The 21681-nt window shown below is 32.2% G+C and overlaps 2 protein-coding genes across 2 annotated transcripts; both read left to right on the top strand.

Moving 5' to 3' along the window:
- The first annotated feature begins 2329 nt into the window (after positions 1-2329).
- LOC140063701 (uncharacterized) lies at positions 2330-15879 on the top strand. Its single transcript, XM_072110174.1, has 3 exons — positions 2330-2390; positions 13587-13811; positions 14162-15879. The coding sequence occupies exons 1-3, from the start codon at positions 2374-2376 to the stop codon at positions 15225-15227; spliced, it is 1308 nt and encodes a 435-aa protein (XP_071966275.1). The 5' UTR covers positions 2330-2373; the 3' UTR covers positions 15228-15879.
- A 956-nt stretch (positions 15880-16835) lies between these two features.
- Positions 16836-19513, top strand: LOC140044977 (uncharacterized). The gene is made up of 2 exons (XM_072089699.1): positions 16836-16987; positions 17467-19513. The coding sequence occupies exons 1-2, from the start codon at positions 16836-16838 to the stop codon at positions 18578-18580; spliced, it is 1266 nt and encodes a 421-aa protein (XP_071945800.1). The 3' UTR covers positions 18581-19513.
- Positions 19514-21681: the final 2168 nt, after the last annotated feature.

Below are 21681 nucleotides of genomic sequence, written 5' to 3'. Positions count from 1 at the left end.
GTTTTGTTTCATGGTATTCATATATGATCCATTCTTATGCACGTTGGCATCAACCCCCCTGCTGTGATAAACATAGAAAACGAATATTTCTTTCGAGACAATTTTGTTTTCTTTTAGATTTTCTTTTTAGTTTTACTGCTTAACAATTACTTTGAATTTGAAATTTAACGATGTCTAACAAAACACATTTACAAAATTATTTTCGTTTAAAGCTGTTCTGTGATATTTATACAGAATTATGTTACGTTTATAAAGTAAAAATGGAGCATCCAGTATTAGGCCTAATTCGTAAGAATCCAAAGCTATTACATTGCCATTAATAAACACTCCATTAATAAGCAAAATGATACTATTCGAATGATCATAATTATAGCCTAGATTATTGGTTTATCGCTGCTTATTTACAAAGCATTTCATAAAGTCAACTGAGTTATAAACATAAAACAAATACAATTACATTACCGTCTATATAACTTATTGCTATTGTATTAAAATTTATATTAACGTGTAATATAAATAGGTCACAGAGAGAGAGTTGAGTTTACCAATATTTGAGTTGGAAGTGCACAGTCGAATATTTTACGTTACATTTTACAAGTGAAACAAACGTTGACCGCTTATTTTGACCCCTCTATGCAACAAGCAAGTTGAAGAGGAAAGATGTACTAGAGGTAAGAAAGAAAAAGGAAAGAATGTTGTCTAAATAAGCCTTCTTGCATAATGCATTGATCGTAACAAATTCACGATCAGTTTTTCACCATCTATTTTACAACACAACTTTGTTAAGGTAATAGGTCCCAAAATACAGCAGACAATTCGTATACTATGCCGTTTGTTCTTTCCAATAGTCTGTTTTCTCTGACGATAGTTTTTAATGACATGATCACCTGATTTATGATACTGGTATGGAAACTGTTGTATGGAGGTATGCCCAAATGTTTTTAGTCGCTATAGTTCACTATGTCAGTCGGTCGGTCGGTTCGTCGGTCGGTCTGTCTGTCGGTCTGTCTGTCGGTCTGTCGGTCTGTCGGTCTGTCGGTCTGTCTGTCGGTCCGGTATCACTATGCGTTTTATCGCTTTCTGACCTTATCTTGATATCAGTTTAATCTAGCTAAGTCAATTTTTCACAGTATATTCCTTATGGCCAGGAATCGATGTGGTTATGTTTTCACGGTGCGCAATAAAAAAATACGCGGTCTACGCACGATTTAACGAAATCACGTTTGTAATCATATCTTCACAACCATGAATCACAATTAAATAAAATTTGGTACTCATAAATTTCAGGGCATAAATCATCATATGGCAATACAAATACGTGCGTAGCGCATGTAACGCATGCGTACGCGCGCTTAAAGTTTTCAAAATTTATTTTCGATGAAATAAGAGTTTCAGGCAAATTTAAGCGTTTACAAAATTGCCATGAGTGCGCAGATTTTTGCGCGCGCACTGCGCGTTAAATGTTATTGCGCACTCTTTTTGCCCGATTTCTGTTTTCTTGACTTACTTTTTAACTAAAAATTACGTTATACGAGCACGTCAAAAGTGACAGGCTACGCACGTGTAAATTAAAAAAATATAAATGTTTTTAAACATTTCAACATTTTTAAACATGTTCAGTAATTTCGGTCAGTTGGTAGGTTGATCGGTAAACACTAATGAGCACGCGACTGCAGCCATCTATATGGCCTTGTTTTTTTTAAATTTCGAATGCCCTCTGACTGTTATGATTGACTTGCCAAAGAAATCAAAGAATTTTGTTATATGTTTAGCTGATTTGGTTAGTCGAGAAAGATTTAACGGTTAATACTAGTAATCATAAATAGATATTCAATTATTATTTAAAAAGATCATTATCTCCTAAATTGGAAATTAACTGATTCTGGCAATTGACAAATAACGAGAAATCTGTGCTTCTAAAACTATTCCCAAGATTGACATAAACAAAGATACGCCCATAAACACGTCAAGTAGCTATTGCTCGCTTGATCGAGTCACCGATTTCAAGATATTTCAAAATGTAGAAAAAAAAACACAGTGTTACAATCGATAGTTAGAAATATTCTTCTCATTTAGTTGTAATCTCCCACGAGGCCATTTTACACCTCCGTGTCGTCACCATTCAAGTCACGTGTCTGTTTCGAATCATAACCGCGTGTAATGACTTTCCAGGCCGCCTAAGTTCTCGCCAGCTTATTATGGAAATTGTCTCAGGAGCTACTGAATGTCGATATAGCTATCCCATTTGAATTTGTTATCAAAATCATTTTATCTACCGGTATTCGTGTGTGTATTATGTGGGTAGACAGTTTTGTGATAATAATTCGGAAGATTTGTTTGTTCATTGGAATACAGGTGGAACGTCTCTTGCACATGAAACAATGTTGCACGTAAGTAGGCCTCTTTTAATTTATTTTAGTAATATTAGTATAGAACGGGAAATTTAGAGTGAGATTATAAAGACAATGGTAATAGTGAAGTAATGTAACATAACATACCATACCATTTATCGGAAAAGAGGCATATCAACAATTTACTTTTATTTATTTATTAATAATTCAAAGGCAAATTTTTGGGAAAAAATGACAATTCTCTGGAACGAAAGTTCATACGTGCTGATAGATAATAATTTAAACAAATTTAAACCAGCTTGCAGCACTTCTTCCTTTTAAGGTATTTTTCACCTTTTGCTGAAAGCTTGTTTATACTTTGGAATATGTCACATCTCTCTTGCAAATATCAGCGTATAAAAAAAATTTAAAATCTAGAAGAACATAGAAAGAACAGATAAGTTTCTTCTATTTAAAAAGCAATCAAAATGTAACATTCACTTCGCTATTAACAGCACATTTTGAAAATAGTTGTAATATTACGATGCACATTATTTTATATTACCGTAGCGTTTATGAAAATAAATAGATAGAGTATATTGTAATGTGTAAATTGTATTTTCCCATTTTGAAATCACATTTTGAGCGTCTGTTGTAATATGTGCATTATTTGTATGAAAAGTAAAAGAGATCTAATTAGTATACTGTAGTACGGTAATGTGAAAATAATTGTATTTTCCAATTTTTGAAAGAAAATAATATTGAATATAGTTGTCATACCCTTCCTAAGAACAGCAATTTATAAAATCTTTCAAATTGTAAAACGTTCTTACTGAGACGTTGACAACTGATTAAAGTACGTGCTTATAATGTTGCATTTAAATGCTTGCATTCATTGACATGACCGGTCTTAGGATGACGATTGATTCCCAAATATTTCAGTCTCTTTTTTTTTTCAGAATAAAATTCAAGTAAAAGGAGATTTTAGTTTATTTTATTTATTTTATTTCAACAATATTTTATGAGGGTGGTCCATTCAGCATCAGCTGATCATTAGGGACCCTCAAACAATACAAACAGTAAATACAAAATAAACTATAAAAACACAAAATTACCACAGATATAAAAAATAAATATATATAAATATACAGTTCAAATATATAGTTCATGAGGTCTATAACTTAAGCGTGGTTCCCACTAGCGACGCAACACAAGGACGTAACGGAACGCAAGTGAATTGACCAATCACAAGCGATGGCTTATTCGCTTGTGATTGCTAACTGTCTTAACTTCGCTTGTCATTGGTTAAAACGCTTGCGTTGCGTTTACATCCTTGCGTTACGTTCTAGTGGGAACCAAGCTTTACTGTACGGTTTCCGGACGTAATTTACGTCAACACACTGGTTTTAAAATAAGATATCTAATTATGTAAATTGATATTGGAGATGTTTATGCTGGTGCCATATCAAACCATACAATATGTACTAAATAATTATTAATTTTTACTTCCTTGATTATTATCGATAGATCATGTCCGTCGTCATTGATTTTTTTTTATCACGATACTGATAATAATAATTATTAATAATTAATATTAGATAATATGTAATCAGTGAGTTGTTTGCCAACGTATTACGTGTACAATGATATTTCAACTTGGCATCGGCAAAGTAAGTAGGCAATATGAGCACTGTACTGTAGTCCTAACAGTGCTGCTATGTACTTTTAAATTGTAATTTTTTTAAAGCAGTTAGTAAACAACAATATCAGTGCTGTTTGAAATTTGTTATCAATCTAATTGATGATTTGTTGTTTAGGAGGAAACATGAATACTATGTGAAGTTTTTAGCGGTGGTACGCATGCTCACGGTCGTATTAGTATCAGAGCATAACCCCTCTTACAAAAACGAGTAAATTTATCTCGTTATTACCAGTTTTTGAGCAGACTTATTTAGTTCATTTAGCCAGCCTCAATGGTCAATCATCGCAGTCTTTTACGACACACAAATAGTTTCCCGCCTGAGAGTGAAAGCTGAGGTTTGTCATTTATATCTGAATTGTCTTCAGCTGAGCTAGTGTTTGAAATCATACACCAATAGTTTCTGTTATATCGAAGTGATAAAATATAAATATTAAGGAGTTTTGTCTCAAGAGCCTTGCTAAATATTAAATGGAATTAATACGATACTTCATATTTTATTACCGGTACTTAAATTATATATGAAATATATCTTACACCATTACCAGTTGAAACAAAAGATAAAAACAGACCTATAACAATAACATCACTGAAGACGCTGATAGTATTTTTGTATATCTTTGAGTAAGCCTCTAACAATGTATTTTTTGTTGTTTTATTCAATATTTCACTCTGCAACATATTACAAGTATGAGCTTAGCAGCAATGTATTTTAACAGTTGTCTAGTACGTACCAGGGTCTATAATTCATACACAAGGTAGCCCCGCATAAATGACAATTTTCTATGTTTAACTCAATTTGGCCAAATTAAGAGACTTAGTCCCTTTTTATATTCCGGTATAATTCTAATTAAGCGAAGTTTCTTTCATGATAGTACAGGTAGTAGTGCTTGATAGATGACCAAACTATAACAGTGTAATAATTATACTCTTTGTCGAATGATTTTTATTTATTTTTTTATATGTAGGACTAGTTATGAACTGCTGTGAAAGGATCTAGTTTCAATAACCCCATCTTATTTCTATAAAAGCATAGACATTATTATAATGTGTCTCTGATAAAAACGGATATCCATACGAACTGTCCATTAAAATAGGACAGTTTTATCTATGGAACGCCAAAATAATTTTTCGTCTTCACGCGCGTATAAGTTAAAAAATATGTTTCAATAACTCCATCTTGTTTCCATAAACCAAAAAGACATTATTATAATGTGTCTCTGATAAAAACGGATATCAAAACGAACTGTCCATTAAAATAGGACAGTTTTATCTATGGAGCGCCAAAATCATCTTTTCGTCTTCACGCGCGTATACGTTTAAAAAAATTTTCAATAACCTCATCTTGTTTCGATAAAAAGCATAGATATATTATTATAAAGTGTGTCTGATAAAAATGGATATCCATACGAACTTGAAACGTGAAACTTATTGTCCATTTAAATAGGACAGTTTTGTCTATGGAGCGCCAAAATCATTTTTTCGTCTTCACGCGCGTTTAAAAAAAATACAAACTAACAATCGTTTGATAGAATTTAAATTGCGCACAAGAAGTCTGATGTGCACGCCATTTTATCTTTTTTTCACAACTTTCGACCGAAACCAACAAGAGAAGGAGAATTCAGCTCTCATCTCACTGTCCCATATTTACAATGAAATGTTATAACTGCTGATGAGGCAGACGTTATTAATGACAGTCATCATAATTATATGTCAGTCAGCGAATTCGCTTCTGTTACGCGTTATAATTATTATTATATTATTGGCATATATTATTATAATTGGTAGAAATATTAAATCAATATATGGAACATATCGATATTGAACAGTATTGGTTTCGTTTCGGTCATTCTTTAACATTATGACCGCGTGGTTGCACTTTAACATATGATCTTACAAATTTATATTTGTATAGATCTTATTTAATTTCATTAATTTAATTTCATTTTATTTCATTTTTTTTCAGTTCATTAGGCCTACAAACAACAGACAAAAATATTTAAAAAATGGGAAAAAGAATAGAATGGGGGAAATGGGAAAAAGGAAAATATATTGTTATTAACATGGATCACATGTATAATTATTTTATTATTTTGCAATGTGTTAATGCTAATGTACATTTTTGTAGTGTTAATAAATGGTAATTAGATAAATTAAACCGAAAACTATTAATTTTATTAATTCTTTAATAACGATGATAATAGAAGTACATTAATATATTATCTCTCCATCTCCATCCATTGAACATCATTTCCTATTTACAAAATCGATGGAGAATTCCGAAACAACATGTAAATTCAATTACAATTAATTATAATTATAATACTATTATCTATCATAACTCAAAAATAACGATAAAAGAGAACCGTATCATTCATGAGTTTCTTTGTTAACATAATAATTATCAATTAAGAGGCCTAATTCCAAAATAGATCCACATACATATTTCCAGAGAATTGATGGGACGCGCAACGCACTTCTGACAGATAACTTTGATTTATTTTTAAGTCGTATCAGAAAATAATTGCCCCTAGCATATTAAAAGTGGGACACATTGTAAACGTCAAATTTATAGTATTATAATATTCATGCTTCGCATTATACATGAGAAGTAATACAGTAGAACATATTCTAATTTTCAAAAGTACGTCTTAAAGTAACGGGCCCTTTATTTTGTTGCTACTACTCAATAGTATTATTATATTTCAAGTTTTATTCACACAATAATATCATATCATAATGTTAATAATCAACATTTAGGCTATTCTCATTATTATCTAATTTCGTTATTTTATAATTTTTTTCTGCCATTTATACAGTTTGATAAATAAGTAATATTATTATGTAATTGAAGATGTTCAGATTTATTTTTCACATTATTTTTCCACATTATTACCATACACGACACCTGGTATATAATAATGTTCTCACTATTATATTTATATTAATCAATAGTATTTGATATATTAAATTATAAGTTTCTTTATTGTTTAATCAGAATTAAACACATTAGATGAAATATTATTGTTTTTGTTGTTGAACGCTTGCGAAAAATCGCAAATACAGTGTCTTTTTATCATCAATTTATTTGTTTTTATTGCTTTTCAGCACACAATTCCTATGAAATTACACTAGTACAACAAAGTATAAAGTAGTATATGGTAGGCCAGTTTACAAGAACAACTCATAATATTAAGAAACAGTTGCAGGAGATTTAATTGCCACAAGCCACAACCACAGACTTCTGTAGGGTATTTGAACGAAGGAATTGGAAAAAGATTTAATGAAGTTCTTAATAATTGTAATAAACATATTTTCTTCTCAAATGAAATGTATGCTTTTTGGATAATATACAAGTTTTGGCCAATCTTAAAAATCATCATCATCATCATCATCATCATCATCATAATTTTCTCATTTGTTCAGCAGCAGTTTAAAAATGTCAAATTCAAATAGTTAGAATTGGATAAAATTAGATTTGACAGAAAAAAAAATCAATTGAACTACTTAAGTCAAATCATTTTCTTATTTTGTAAGCGTTTGCCTCTGTCAAACAATAAAAGAATAATAATAGGCTCTTTAATACATGATTGCCGCGACGATGCCATTGTAAAATAATAATGAGCAACAACATGAATCAGGAAGTGATTTTGCGGAAGTGATCGTTTGAGTTTCCTTCTGAAACACAAATTGAAAGATTCCGATCAAAAACAATTTAATTCATGCTAAATGACAACTATTGAACAAATATATCGTATATAGTCTGACTATTATTATCAAAACTACGTTTGGCGCAACATTTGAGAGCACGGGTAGGTACAGTATGTGGCTGGTGGCGCTGTTATACGTGATTAAAATAAAACTCTTCTCTGGTATACCGTACTTATACCGTATTATGTCATAATTATTCATGAATAATTCATGAATAATTATGACATAATAGGGAACATTATAGAGGGCGCTATATAAGCATGCAGAGAGATTAAATAATTAGTGTAAACTGCGTTTGCCAACCGAAATGTTTGGTCTAGTGGTAAAGCCTTTAACCTATTACGCTGAAGCCCTCGGTTCGAGCTCTTTCATGAACATGTTTTGTTTAATAGTTGAGAGAGATTATTTAGAGGGTTAGGTTTAGTATTTAGGAAGTAGATCAGCTATCTTGCAATTCTTTATAATAGAAAATAATTAAGGTAATGAATTATTCATGATTTCTGCCCACGTTCGTCCTGGAAAAAAAAAATATGCTACCTGGAAGCATGGAGTTCAGCTCCATGTTGGAAGTAAACTCCTGGTAGCAAGTTGACTGTGCATTGCCGTTACCGGTATAGACTTGCCCAAGTTGCCCAAGTTGACTGTGCATTGCCGTTACCGGTATAGACTTGCCCAAGTTGCCCAAGTTGACTGTGCATTGCCGTTACCGGTATAGACTTGCCCAAGTCTGCAAGTTGACTGTGCATTGCCGTTACCGGTATAGACTTGCCCAAGTCTGCAAGTTGACTGTGCATTGCCGTTACCGGTATAGACTTGCCCAAGTCTGCAAGTTGACTGTGCATTGCCGTTACCGGTATAGACTTGCCCAAGTTGCCCAAGTTGACTGTGCATTGCCGTTACCGGTATAGACTTGCCCAAGTCTGCAAGTTGACTGTGCATTGCCGTTACCGGTATAGACTTGCCCAAGTAAACTCCTGGTAGCAAGTTGACTGTGCATTGCCGTTACCGGTATAGATTTCCCCAAGTCTGTAGGAGTAGTTAGAAATACAAGCTCATGTAGTATACGTATGAAACGCCATATGTGCCAAATATTTATCGTTTTACTAATAATTATTAAGTCAAAACTCCGTCTGGAACCCAGACTACAGGTACCGCTATAGGAATATGATCTTTTAACAAGTCATCCTTGTTGTGAATGAATCCAAGTGCTTGTCGTACACGGTTAGAAGATTCTGTACTCACCGTACTTTCCCCAAGTCTGTTATTTATTTATTGTCTTTTTTGTATGTTGACAATGCATTTTGTCTGGAAATGTTATTAGTAGGCCTATTATACGCCATGTGTGCCAAAATATTTATCTTTACATAATATTAAGTTGTCTGGACTACTGAACTATCCAATACTGTTACACAAAAGATTTTGTATTGTTTTTTCTCAGAGTTTTCCGTTTTCTCACCGATGTTTAAGAATAAATTTGTATTGATTATTGAGGTCGTTATTTTCTTTGATACCAACACAATGCGATTTAATAAACCGACATGAGTAGGACAATCCAAACAATACTATCTGGTGCCGCTTGACAAGTTTTCGCTGTGTTTAATCACAATCAATTGAAAATGATCAATGAATACTCAGATAAGCAGCTGTAATGATTATAAGTATTTTGCCATACAGTAGTATCAAACTTCTATCATCGTCTCAGGCTCGTTTAAGCAATTGCTACAACATTTAAACTGTCGACTACTACTACAAATTGCGTTGGTCTGTAAGTAAGTAGGCGTAACACGGTTACCATTTATTTTGACAAATTTCAAATAACTAAGCATTCAAGAGTTACACATTGTCTGTGTTTTTTCAGGTATTCTTAAGCTCTGTTTATACTATCAAACTTGATGTGACAACAATTAATGTGATATGCCCATATATGGACATGATGATGTCATATCACTACCATATTTTGGCACATCACTACCATATTTGGGCACATCACACTTTTTTGTCAAACTAGTTTGATAGTGTAGACAGAGCGTTAGTTTTATTTCTAAAAAGATAATAGTTTTAGAAGAATCTATATTTACAGTAGTATAGTTTCAATCCCCCTAGACTTCCGGGTGTGTAACGACCTCGAATTGGACGCCCTAGAATTGGACGACTCATAACACGAAACCGACGACCTCATGCAGTTTTAATGATGCACTCTTGGCGTTCCATATCTGTTCGTTTGTTCGTGTCGACACATTCAGTATCAAATGGCGATATTTCTGTACTTTTTCAATCAATTGCTTGCTTGCGAGTATTATTATAAGGTATGGTTTAAAGATCTTTGGCTATGTTCGGCTTCGGGATGTTATACCACACTTAGGCCTAGGCTAGGCTATAGGGGTCGTCGGTTTCGTGTTATGGGTCGTCCAATTCTAGGTCGTCCAATTCGAGGTCGCCCGGGTCGTTGGGGGTCGTCCAATTCGAGGTCGTCGCTTTCTACACACCCTAGACTTCCTTTCCATACAGAAAGTTATGAGGCTCCTTGCAATTAGTTATAATTAATATACGTAGGCCTACAGACTTGTCACCCTGTGTACGCGCACGCGTTAAACCACCAATCACAAACGTCTATCTGCCACAATCTCGTTTCTGATAAGAGCAATTAGAGTTAGAATATACTACTACACAAATGTAATGTATTTATTACATTATATTACACGGTGACTTCAAAATCAGTAGGCGGCCTACTGATTGAAGTCACACAATGCATATTATAATGTTTCAAGTTTATAGTTTCACACAATACAAAATACAATATAATTCAGAGCATAAATTAATAAATACAATTGTGTGGGGAGGACGCACATTAAGCCAAGGCTTTAAGTTTGGGCCTCTAGATAAGTAAATATATATTTAATTACTTAATTTAAGTGAGAGAAAAAAACAATTCTTTCTTTCGTCAAATTGACAAATAAAATTTTAAAAAGGCACAACAAAGGTAAAAAACAGTCTTAAAACAATTGTGAATTACTAATGTTCTAAATAGTTTGAAATAAGTATTTGTTTGTATTTTGTTTTAAATGATGGTTATTGCTTTTAGATTTAGCGGTAAGTTGTTCCATATATAAGGTCCATTGTAAATAAAAGTAAAGTATAATAGTATGCACTATCGTGTGCATATGGTGGGAAGTGGTACTAGACTTCTGTGTAATTCTTATTTTAATATATCTATGATTCTTTGCCTTTTTACGTGGGGTTAAGCCATTTTTTGTTGTATTGAATTAGAAAAGGATTAGATAAGATTGAGTTTTCAATAAACAAAGAAACACAAAATACTAGTATCAATGGCTTTCACCATTTAGCAAATTGTGGCGAAACGGTTAGAAATAATTATAGATATTACTATTATACGATCAAACACAGAAAAGCTACAAATTGCTGTATACCGTAGATGTTTATTCAGTACGGTATAATGCCTAGTGTTCATTTATTTAATTGGATTGTGTGTCTAATCTTAATTATGCATAGCACCAAACCATCATTCGCTTAATATATTCGTAATAGAATAAGAAACCAACATATTATTTATTAACATTATTGATTTCATAAATCAATTAGAAATAAAAAGCCAGCAACGATATAACACAATACAACTTTCATCGATCAAATAACAATAATCCTCGATAAAATGTGTACAATAGTGACTTTAGTGTTTGTAATTCACTGCAAATATGACGTCAACATATTTTTTCTTTGACTATAGGCATGTGTGTGTGTTGTGTTGGCATTTAGTGTAAAGATGATTTGTTTTAACTTTGTTTAGTTTAAGTTTTACTGCATCCCTACTAACTAAATATGTTGTCATTTATCTAAAATTGATTATCAATACATTTCTTATTATTGTTTAAACAGTTAATACAACCATTTTATTCAAGAACATATGGGTGGGGAAAAAATTCACATATTTATACAAACACATTAACAATAATAAGAATTGCCTAGATCAATGCAGCAAAGAAAATTTTACAATTATCGACACAGCCATCAATAGTTAACAATTAAAAATAAAAGAAGCCCTATATATAAAATGATATAACCCATCTCAAAACAAACAACTTACACAATCTGAATATTTAAATATTCACCTGTATAAAGGTATATATAACAAACGTCTAGGACCGTATTTCATTGCTCTGATGATGTTGTTCGCCGTAACACCGAAACATGTTTGCAAAAATGTTTTTTATCAAACTCAAGTTTATTTTAATTTGTTTATACTGTCGGAAGTTCGGCAACATTATTCACAATATCCCCTTGAACACTTCGATGTCAGTCAAGGACGTACGAAAGTTGGAAAAGCTCTCGAAAAAATCCGTAAAAGCAGCTGATATAAACTATTCAAACAAATTGTAAAACGATCGGCGTTTTCCCAAAATGTATAAAATTAAAAACATGTATATATCGAAAGGTTGGCGATGAAAGAAACGGTAATTTATACAAAAACAAGCGTGTAGAAAAGACATATACACCGTTCCGTTCATTTTCGGTCATCTACCGTCCCCGGGAGAAATCTTGCTAATAGACCCAAAGAGAAGGGGTTGGTTGGAAGGTTAGCGTTTCAGTTTGCACTTTTCTAAATCTATCAGGACACTCGCATGAGACACGCACCGGCATGCTCATTTGATGCTGCAGTCAACGAACACATTTATAAGCATACCCGGCCCGTACTTTTGAATAAAAGTACGGGTGAGTAATTCAACTTTCTAACACATTCATTTTTTTTTCTCTTTTGTTGTGTAAAGTACCACTGTTAATCATTCATCATATCACAAAATACATATTAATAGATGTTTGTTGATATATCTCAACACATTCATTAGTATTTATAGACTTATTTTAGTATGTCCATACTACAACGAAATTAGACACTCCTTTTTAAAAACTTATTATTTTAATCAACTAACAAATAAAAAGTTTATTTTACTAATGAAAAACAGAAAAAAAAGTAATCAATAACCTGGTAAGATTTGCATTTTTCGCAGATAAAAGAGAACTTTTATTTTGCTGTTACTACTTCTTAAATGTTATAATATGTACTATTTTATATGATTGTACTTGGGCCAGTGGCCTACACACTATTGAATAAATAAATGAATGAATGAAAAAGATACATTTTTATCGTATGCAAAGAAGTGCTTCAATAGGAAAACAAATTTTTGTTTAATACCCAGATCATCTATTCGCTTTAAAAAGCGATGAATTTGATTCACCTCCCTGAACCCCCACCACTTGAACGAAAACGTTAAGCGTAGGCTGTTGAATAAATGTGTTTTTAGTATTGCGCGGGTACGTGATGTTGCTAATGCATGGTAACCTTGCTACCATTAACTTGTTTAAATACAAAACTTAATTTACTTGTAAAAGGTTATTACTCTGACTATTTCCATTTATTTACATAATTAGGCGTTAATAATAGTATTATTAATAGCATGACAAAGACATCATTATGGAGAACGTACGCCTTCACTCATATATAATCATTACTTAGCATAAACGTTAGGCTATAGATTCAATCAATAAATGTTTACTATTGAATGCTTGTTTTATTATTGATGGAACGAAAAGATAAGCTGGACGATATCAAGAAAATCTGCTGTTAATAATAACCAGATTGTCGCCGTGGATCCAAAGTGATACTTCTTATCGATTGCTAACCGGCCGTCCGTAACTTGGTGCAACGAAGTGATTTTCACTACGATTGATTTAGGCCTACTTATGTGTTTTTGACTGTCATAACATCATTGTAACAAGTAAAGACATATTTCGTTTCCTCTTGTCTATCAATCTTTTGATTTATTTTGTAGGAGGCGAAAGATAGGTCCGGTGGATCACACGAGTTGTAGGCCTAGTGTCGATAGAGTCAGCATGAAATTCAAGTGGAAATTGGCGGCATTAAGTACATTTTTAGGACTCTGTATCGTGTTTATGATGGGTGTACATCAAGCCCAACAAACTAATATACGTCATTGGGCTCTGTTGGGTGAGGATAACGTTGTGCAGCCTAGAGCGCAAAAGTCAGGCGAAGAAAAGTATGTAGTCCTATTGTATGTAGATATCGTTAGACGAGTAGAAGTCTAGTTTTGGTAGTTGGCCAACTGTCTTACATTGTGCTATTGATATGCATATCCATATCCATGGTAGAGAGTGTCCCTTCATATAGTGGTGTTTGTAGTTCTATAATGTTATGCACATTCTGCATTAATCTGATTGAATAATTATTATGTTAATGTAAAAGATAATAAAAGCATAATAATAATTACATTAACTTAATATAATGTTGTAAACATTTGTATTACATATTTTATATGCATGAATATTATGTTATGTTTTGTTATAGTATTCATTATTAATGATTTCTTTGTTGTTGTTGTTGCTACAGGAATTATGTACCAAAACAAATAGGGGCAGTAGTCTCACCACCGAATCAAGTTTCAAAGACGACTGACTTGCATCATATAATACGAGCTCCAAACTTTTTAAATATTACCAAACAAATCCTACCGTGGATAGACCGTAAGATATACCTGTCTAACTATTTTACATCAAATCTCACAGAAGATGAAAAGCTTACTTACAGAAACTCCGTCATTATATATTTACATCACAATAAGGCCGCGGGAACAACGACAAAGAAATGTATGCAACACGTTATTCCAAAAAGTGGGAAGAAACTAGGACCTGTCATGGCAAGCGCTAACCGTATGAGTATAAGTAAACGGCTTAGTTTACATCCCCAAAATAGGTACAATGTGTACATGGGTGGATATTCGTTCGGTTTATGTGATGACATTAATCAGTCGTGTTCTTATTTTACTATATTCAGAGACCCGTTTCAACGGTCACTTTCAAGCTTTTCGTACTGCAGAAGAGCACGAAGTGACCAGTTATGTAGAGCGCAAAGTCCATGGAAAGTGACACTAAAGGAATGGACAATACATCAAGGAAGTTTTCTATTTCGCCAACTGTTATTCCATCCAAAATTTTGTAGCGAATTTAAAAACAATTTTAAGCCGTATTTGCTTCCTCATGATATTTACGGTTCTATACCTTGCTGGTTTAGGCAAAAAGTGATTATGTTTGATTTATTATCTAAGTCGCAAATAGATGCGTTAGTTGATTTTTGTATCAATAATATTGAAAAATGGTTTGCTGTTGTCGGATTAACTGAGGAGTATGATACATCATTGGCAATGTTGCAACAAGTATACGGTGTTCCATTCTCGAGTTGCGCTGGAAGCGTTCAAAACACTAGCGGACGCTATACTAACATATCGAATAATAAAAATGAAACTCTATCAGACGGGCATGCGCAGATGGTTGATGAATTAATGAATGACGAAGATGTTCAACGTGCTTTATACGCTGATATAAGGTTATATAACAAGATAAAAGAAATATTTTATAAACAGAAAGAAAAAATGGACCTCTTAAATAAAATATCATGAAATTGTCAGGACGTTGTAGTAGATCATCCGGATTTTATGAGACAAATAGTTTATGCAAAACAAAAATAATCCTAAAATCACACAGAAATAGCGAAAGTTTAGTATCATGTTTGTGTTTTATCTGCGAACCAATACATTCAACAAGCAATCGATAAGGAGAGATGTTGAAGAATAAAGAGAAAGGAAAGTTGAAGAAGAGCGAGAACCACAAAAGGACACCTTTTACGAAAAAGGGCACCTGTTCATCATTAAAGGGAGAAAAATCTTCATAAACTAGGCTAGGCTAATTTAACATCACTTCAACTGCTGGACTCTAGTTTGAAAAGGACACAAAAGGGGGTTCGTTCGAACTTTCTAACATTCCTACCCAACCTCAAGCTACAGTCTGGTGGAGAAAGATGTGCATACCCACGAACACACAGTAAAGGGAAAGTATACGGAGGAAATACATATAATAATAATCTTGATTATATTTTTCTAAATTATTTGAAGGAATTTCCTTCATTGGGCAACGATATCAACGTTTATTTGTCAACTTTGGTTTTACTATGAATTATTTATTTTGGACTAATGTATGCAATAAAATAAGTTCACTAAATGTATTTAAGAATAATAAATAGGCCTAATAAATATATTTTTATATTGTATAATAATAGTCATTCGACACGTATTGAATGAAAATGATTGTGGCTAACATATCGGAATAAAACAATCGCTGTGCACTTTGATTTGTTTACTTAACTTATTTGTTTAGGCCTACTTGTATATTCGTCAAGTTACCCTAACAAGATGTAAGATAATGAACATGATAACAAACGATAATAATGACAAAGCTAATAGCGTTGACATTTGTCAGTTGTAAGGGCCTATGAGTTTATCAGCGTTGTGTTTGTCCGACATACATTGAGATTGATTTATCCTATATCTTATCTTATTAAAATGCACACGTCACAAAAGTAATACACGGCGAGTTATTACGCTGGATTTTTATTATTTGTGACTAATTGGTGGAATATGTTTCCACATACTATATATTTAAAAACTTACCCCCAAAGAATCAATCGTTAGTTTAATTAAGTTGAGCAGCAAGTTATTGATTCTTGGAAAGTTAAAGCTAATGATAGAAAGAAAGTCAATATTTCTTGTCTGCATACTTCGCAAAACACAACAAATTATTGTTACAGAGATTCGATTTCACACCTGAAACGTATACCAAAAGAATAATTATTGGTCTCTATTTACGCATATTTAACTTGTTTACCATTCAACAGCATTCCTGGCATCAATAAACGGACAACGCGAACATTTTTAAAATTTTAGAGATATTTTGTTTGTGTGTGCATTTAGTGTTCAATCTGAGACTGGAATACAGAAGGTCTAGTAAGCGAAAATAATGTTTTAATTAAGTTTTTTTAAAGAATCGAACATGAACAGGTTGAGTTAACTTTAGATTTTCCGTCTATTCTCTTATTGTAAAGTGTCCGGACATAACAGTAATCCATGTGTGCTGTCAACTATCTATTTATTGTTGATGATAGGCATGATACCGTATGTTTATGACAGTAAAGAACAATTCTTATAATGGTGATCTGTTGCTAGAGAGGAAAAATGAAGAAAACAACTGGACGACTTGAGAGTATTGTACGAGCCGGTATCTTAATTTGTTTAGCTACTTGTTTTTGTATTTCGTGGACTTGCAGTGTACTTAACCGTCTACCAATTCAAGAAATACTAGGCACAATTTCTGAGACCACTATAAGGTATGTAACTATAATAACTATAAAGAAAATTAGTGCAATGGTTTGAATTTTTTTTCTACACACTTTTGTATCTATTGTATATTGTAATTGGTTCTTGTGGATCTTGGCGATCTTCTTTTGTCTTGTAATGTATTCCAGTCTGTAAATGGCAAGTTCTCCGATGTTGGTTGCGAATTGAAATTAAATAAAATACACTGTACTTTTAAGATCATCATAAGATTGCAGAAAATCGTAAACATACCGGTAGCATTAAAGTCAGAACGCTCAAATTTAAGAACAGTCTTTTTTTTACATCTCGGTAAAGTTCCTTCTTGAAGAAACAAGTGCCATATACATGGCTGCAGTCGCGACCAACCGACCGACCAACCAACCGACCAACCGACCGACATAGTAAGCTGTAGAGTCGTGTTTGCACGCGACTAATACAAATATACATGACGTCTATTTAGTCTAAAGTTATCTTTGCTATATTGTTTCAGGTTCAATGCATCAAGGAGGAATGGAACATCGGAACCACTATCACAACTTGGCAACACAGTACCAATCGTAACCCCGGTGGGCTTAAATAATGTTACCGACATGATTGAACAGGATACTGATACACCACGACCACAAGTTACAGACCTTAACAAAGATCCTTTGACCTCGGCACTAGATAAATTGCCATGGATCAGGTTACGTAACTTTTTACCAAACTTTTTCACAATGTCAGCAAATGTATCAACCAACTCTTATCGTGATGCTGTTTCAGTATACGTGCATTATAACAAAGCGGCGGGAACTACAACAAAAAATTGTATGTTGAAAACCTTGCCTAAATTTCATAAACGCGTCTGGCATGTGCTAACGGATTGCGTACGCGTATCCTTAAAGAAGCACTACGTGTTTGACGCGTTGATGGGAGATTATTCGTTTGGCGTATGCGATGATTTATCTAGACCTTGTTCTTATTTTACGTTTTTAAGAGACCCTTATGAACGAACGGTTTCAAGCTATTCTTACTGCCGCCGTGCAAGAACGGATCAGCTATGCAGAGCCCTGGATCCATGGAAAGTATCCATAAATGAATGGGCAGTACATCAAGGTAGTTTCTTTTTTCGACAACTGCTTTTTAATCCTAAATTCTGTAATGGCTTTAAAGAGTACTATAAAAGAAATGTTGTTAAAAATGACATGTATCTGCAAACACCTTTCTGGTTTAGAGAAAAAGTTATTTTATTACATTTGCTATCAAAAGATGAATATAACGCTCTTACGCAGTTTGTACTGGAACATTTTGAAAAGTGGTTCGCTTTTGTTGGTTTGACTAGCGAGTATGATTTGTCCTTACAACTAATGGGGGCGGTGTTTGATGTACCATTTCAAAATGAATGTCGTGGAATGCATGATAACTTCAGTGGAGCTTACACAAATATAGTTGTCAACACTACCTTCAAAGATGCATCAAGAACGAGAGTTAACAGTGTAATGATTGAAAGACTGAAAGCTGACAAACTTGTTAATGAAGCCTTATCTGCAGATTATCAAATATATTTAAAAGCTGTTAAAATATTTGAAAAGCAAAAGTTAAAGTTTTTAAATACATCTTCATAGAGTATTACGTCACGCTAAAGAATAGAGCTTGGACAACTGATATTACATCCGCCATCTTGTCACGTCCAAACACTCTTTTTCAATTTGATGCAAACAATGTATTCATACCCCTCCTTCCAAGAAAAATTATTTAATGTAAAATGTACAAAAAGTAAATGTTATAATCAATCACTTTATTGTTAGTTAATGTTTACAGTAGGCCTGTATTTGAAGCACAACTTATTTACTACTTAGGTAAGTTCTATTTTTTTACTCCGTATCATGGGCACAAAAGGATAACACTTTCGTTTCTTTTATTTATTTGACCAGCATAAAATCAATACAATAATTAAAAAAAATAATAGGTGAACAAATGCTGGGCAGGGGCAACATAAGTAAACGACATCAAATCCAGGTTAAACAAGAAATAATAATTTTTTTTAAAGAAATTCAATGATAACATGTAATAATACTCTGGTCTAGTTCGGCTCCAGACGAAGTTTTCACTTAATATTAGTAAAAGATAAATATTTTGGCACATACTTGGGGTAAGTCTAACTCTCGTCTAGCAATAGCCTCAATACAAAGTTTGTAACAACATATTATTTTAGATATACGTAATTATAAAATTTCAGTTATTACTCGATGCAAGTTGTAAGAAAATAAAAATTATACATCGATTGGAATTCCAAATTTTTGAAATTAAAGTGTAATAATCGATAGTCTTATTAGTTAGAAATTAAAGACAAAATTAAGAGAATGATGAAAATGTGTTTATCGATTGAGGTATAATTGGAGTTGCTTTGACGGATTGAAATTATACAAATTGAGAAAAATAAATGCTAACCCCATGTGTTGTTAATATTTCCTCATGATACACTAGAATATGCTTGTAGTGACCTAAACTATGTTCTGTTAAAGAAGTGAAGCCTTATATTAATTTTTATATGCACAATCTGATATTTCTTTTATAAATAATTAATTAGTTCCTTTTTGACATTTGTTTGCTGCGTAAGACAATTTGTATATAATGGTTATGTTTATAATTAAAGCTCTCTCTCACCATACATTGGTCTTTATTTCTTCATTCCGGTGAAAACGCGTAGTGACCACCGCACAGAGTCACTAAATGCCTACTATAGGCCAACCATAATGGTGGTAAGATCTCTAAACATTTAGCTTAGCAAGGCATATAAATAAATCAATGAATCAAACACGGAGTAGTCATTTACATAGTATAGTTTTCATTCAAAAAAAATTCAAAAACATTTATTTCCATACTCTCTGACATAAAACATAATATCGTACAAAGCAACAAAAAAAATATACTTAGATATGAGGTCAGAGTTTGAAGGCAGATGCCCTGGAAGATGAAAACAGAATATGTTGTGGTGGGCGAGCCTTAAAAAAGGAATAAATTAATAAAAGATATATTGTCAATTCAAAGCAATCGTCAAATACGTTACCTAATCACAATAAGTATTTTATATACTAAATTAGTAACTAATTTCAAATAACATGAATAGTTAGTGTGATGATTAATTCAACTTATATCAACAACTTAAAGATGTATTGTCCCCCAAAAACATGAACAATTAAGAATAATAAAATCAGACTTTGAATAGGTCATTTTGCAGTTTTAATAAAGTTATTCACTTCTGGAGAAAAAAAAATTATTTCACTTATAGAAAGACAAAAGAAATGGTTAATTTAAACCAAAAACCATTGTCTGATAGATAATTTAGGTATATTTTGCTTTAAATTACATTTTTTTCAGGGAAAAAATATTTTTTGGATCCAGTTTTGGTGAAAGGGAATAACTATTATGTGACATTAAAATGGCATATTTAAAAAAAAACACACATTTTTTTAAGGGGACACTATATCTTATATCTCTAATAATTAACATTTGTGCGTCGATATATTAACTCAATAAAAATTCATCCACACTGTATTTAAAAGTATAAATTAAGGCCGTAGGCGCTAATAAATAGGAGAGAGCATGGCGTTGAATTTGTTAAAAAACCTAACCATATTATCTAATTATGATGATGTAAGTATACAGCTGATTATATTCATCTTTTGATTGTTGCTTGTCAATAAAATAATAATAATACACGCCTTCTTACAGTATATCTATCTTATGCACATGCATGATCTGAGTAATGTTTTATTAGTTACTATAGAACCATGCAGACAACATAAGATTGGTATAAATTACTTCTGTTATACAATCATCTTCAGCTGTCTTGGGAAAGCATTAGGAATTATCAGAAAGTAAGTACACTTTCATTTTATCTTTTTATCAAATAATAAAAGATTAAAGGGTCACAAAGTAGGCCTCCACTTTAGGAGGTAGACGGGATTATCAGAGTCACTATCGAGTAACTCTCTAGCCCCCTAAAGTGTAGAAATTAAATTATATTATATAAAAAAACAACAGACAAAATAATTTAATATATCTAATTTCATTAAATTCAGACAATTGAATCTGTTGATCGTGAAATATTATTTGTTTTAAAACAAAGTAAACTAATTTAACCCGTATAAAAAAAACATTTGACTGTTTCAATAATATGTTTAAAGTCAGTTTATTTAATCTAAACTAATTTCGTGTTTAAATAATAATACATTATATATGATAAATTTTGATAGATTTTTTGTTGTTTTAGTATGCCAATATTTATAGAAAAACCAAACTAAAACAGTATAGACATCTAAATGAAAACAGACTTACAACAATTCAATAATACTTGACATATTTGTGTTTGACTCTGATAAGTCAGAACTAATTTCAATTTAATTTTCCATTTTTAGATAAAATTCTTTGTTGTAATTAAAGAAAAGAGTATAATGTATACAAATATAAATAATTCAAAATAAATGAAAACAGAATCTTCCTATAATTTAATAATATTGAACAGAGTAAATTAATTTTGTTTCTAATTGACTGACCTTGACTGACTTTGCTGACGATGTTTTATATATGATTTAATATGTATTCACTATTATATTATATTCTTTGTTTTCTTGAAATCATTGTAAGTATAAATAACAAAAGTTGAAAGACGAATAATTCACGTAAAAAAGACTGTTCTAATAATTTAATAATATTGAAAGAT

The sequence above is a fragment of the Antedon mediterranea genome, chromosome 1 (genome assembly GCF_964355755.1).
Source record: "Antedon mediterranea chromosome 1, ecAntMedi1.1, whole genome shotgun sequence".
NCBI classification, from domain to species: Eukaryota; Metazoa; Echinodermata; class Crinoidea; order Comatulida; family Antedonidae; genus Antedon; species Antedon mediterranea.
Note: the sequence above shows the minus strand (reverse complement) of the source record. Positions and strands in the feature narration are given on the sequence as shown.

Bases quoted from the DNA above. Each gene is read 5' to 3' on its own strand.
- LOC140063701 (XM_072110174.1), top strand. The intron at 13,812-14,161 runs GTATGTAGTCCT...TTGTTGCTACAG, and splicing joins CAAAAGTCAGGCGAAGAAAA to GAATTATGTACCAAAACAAA.
- LOC140044977 (XM_072089699.1), top strand. From the start codon at position 16,836: ATGAAGAAAACAACTGGACGACTTGAGAGTATTGTACGAGCCGGTATC. The intron at 16,988-17,466 runs GTATGTAACTAT...ATATTGTTTCAG, and splicing joins ATTTCTGAGACCACTATAAG to GTTCAATGCATCAAGGAGGA.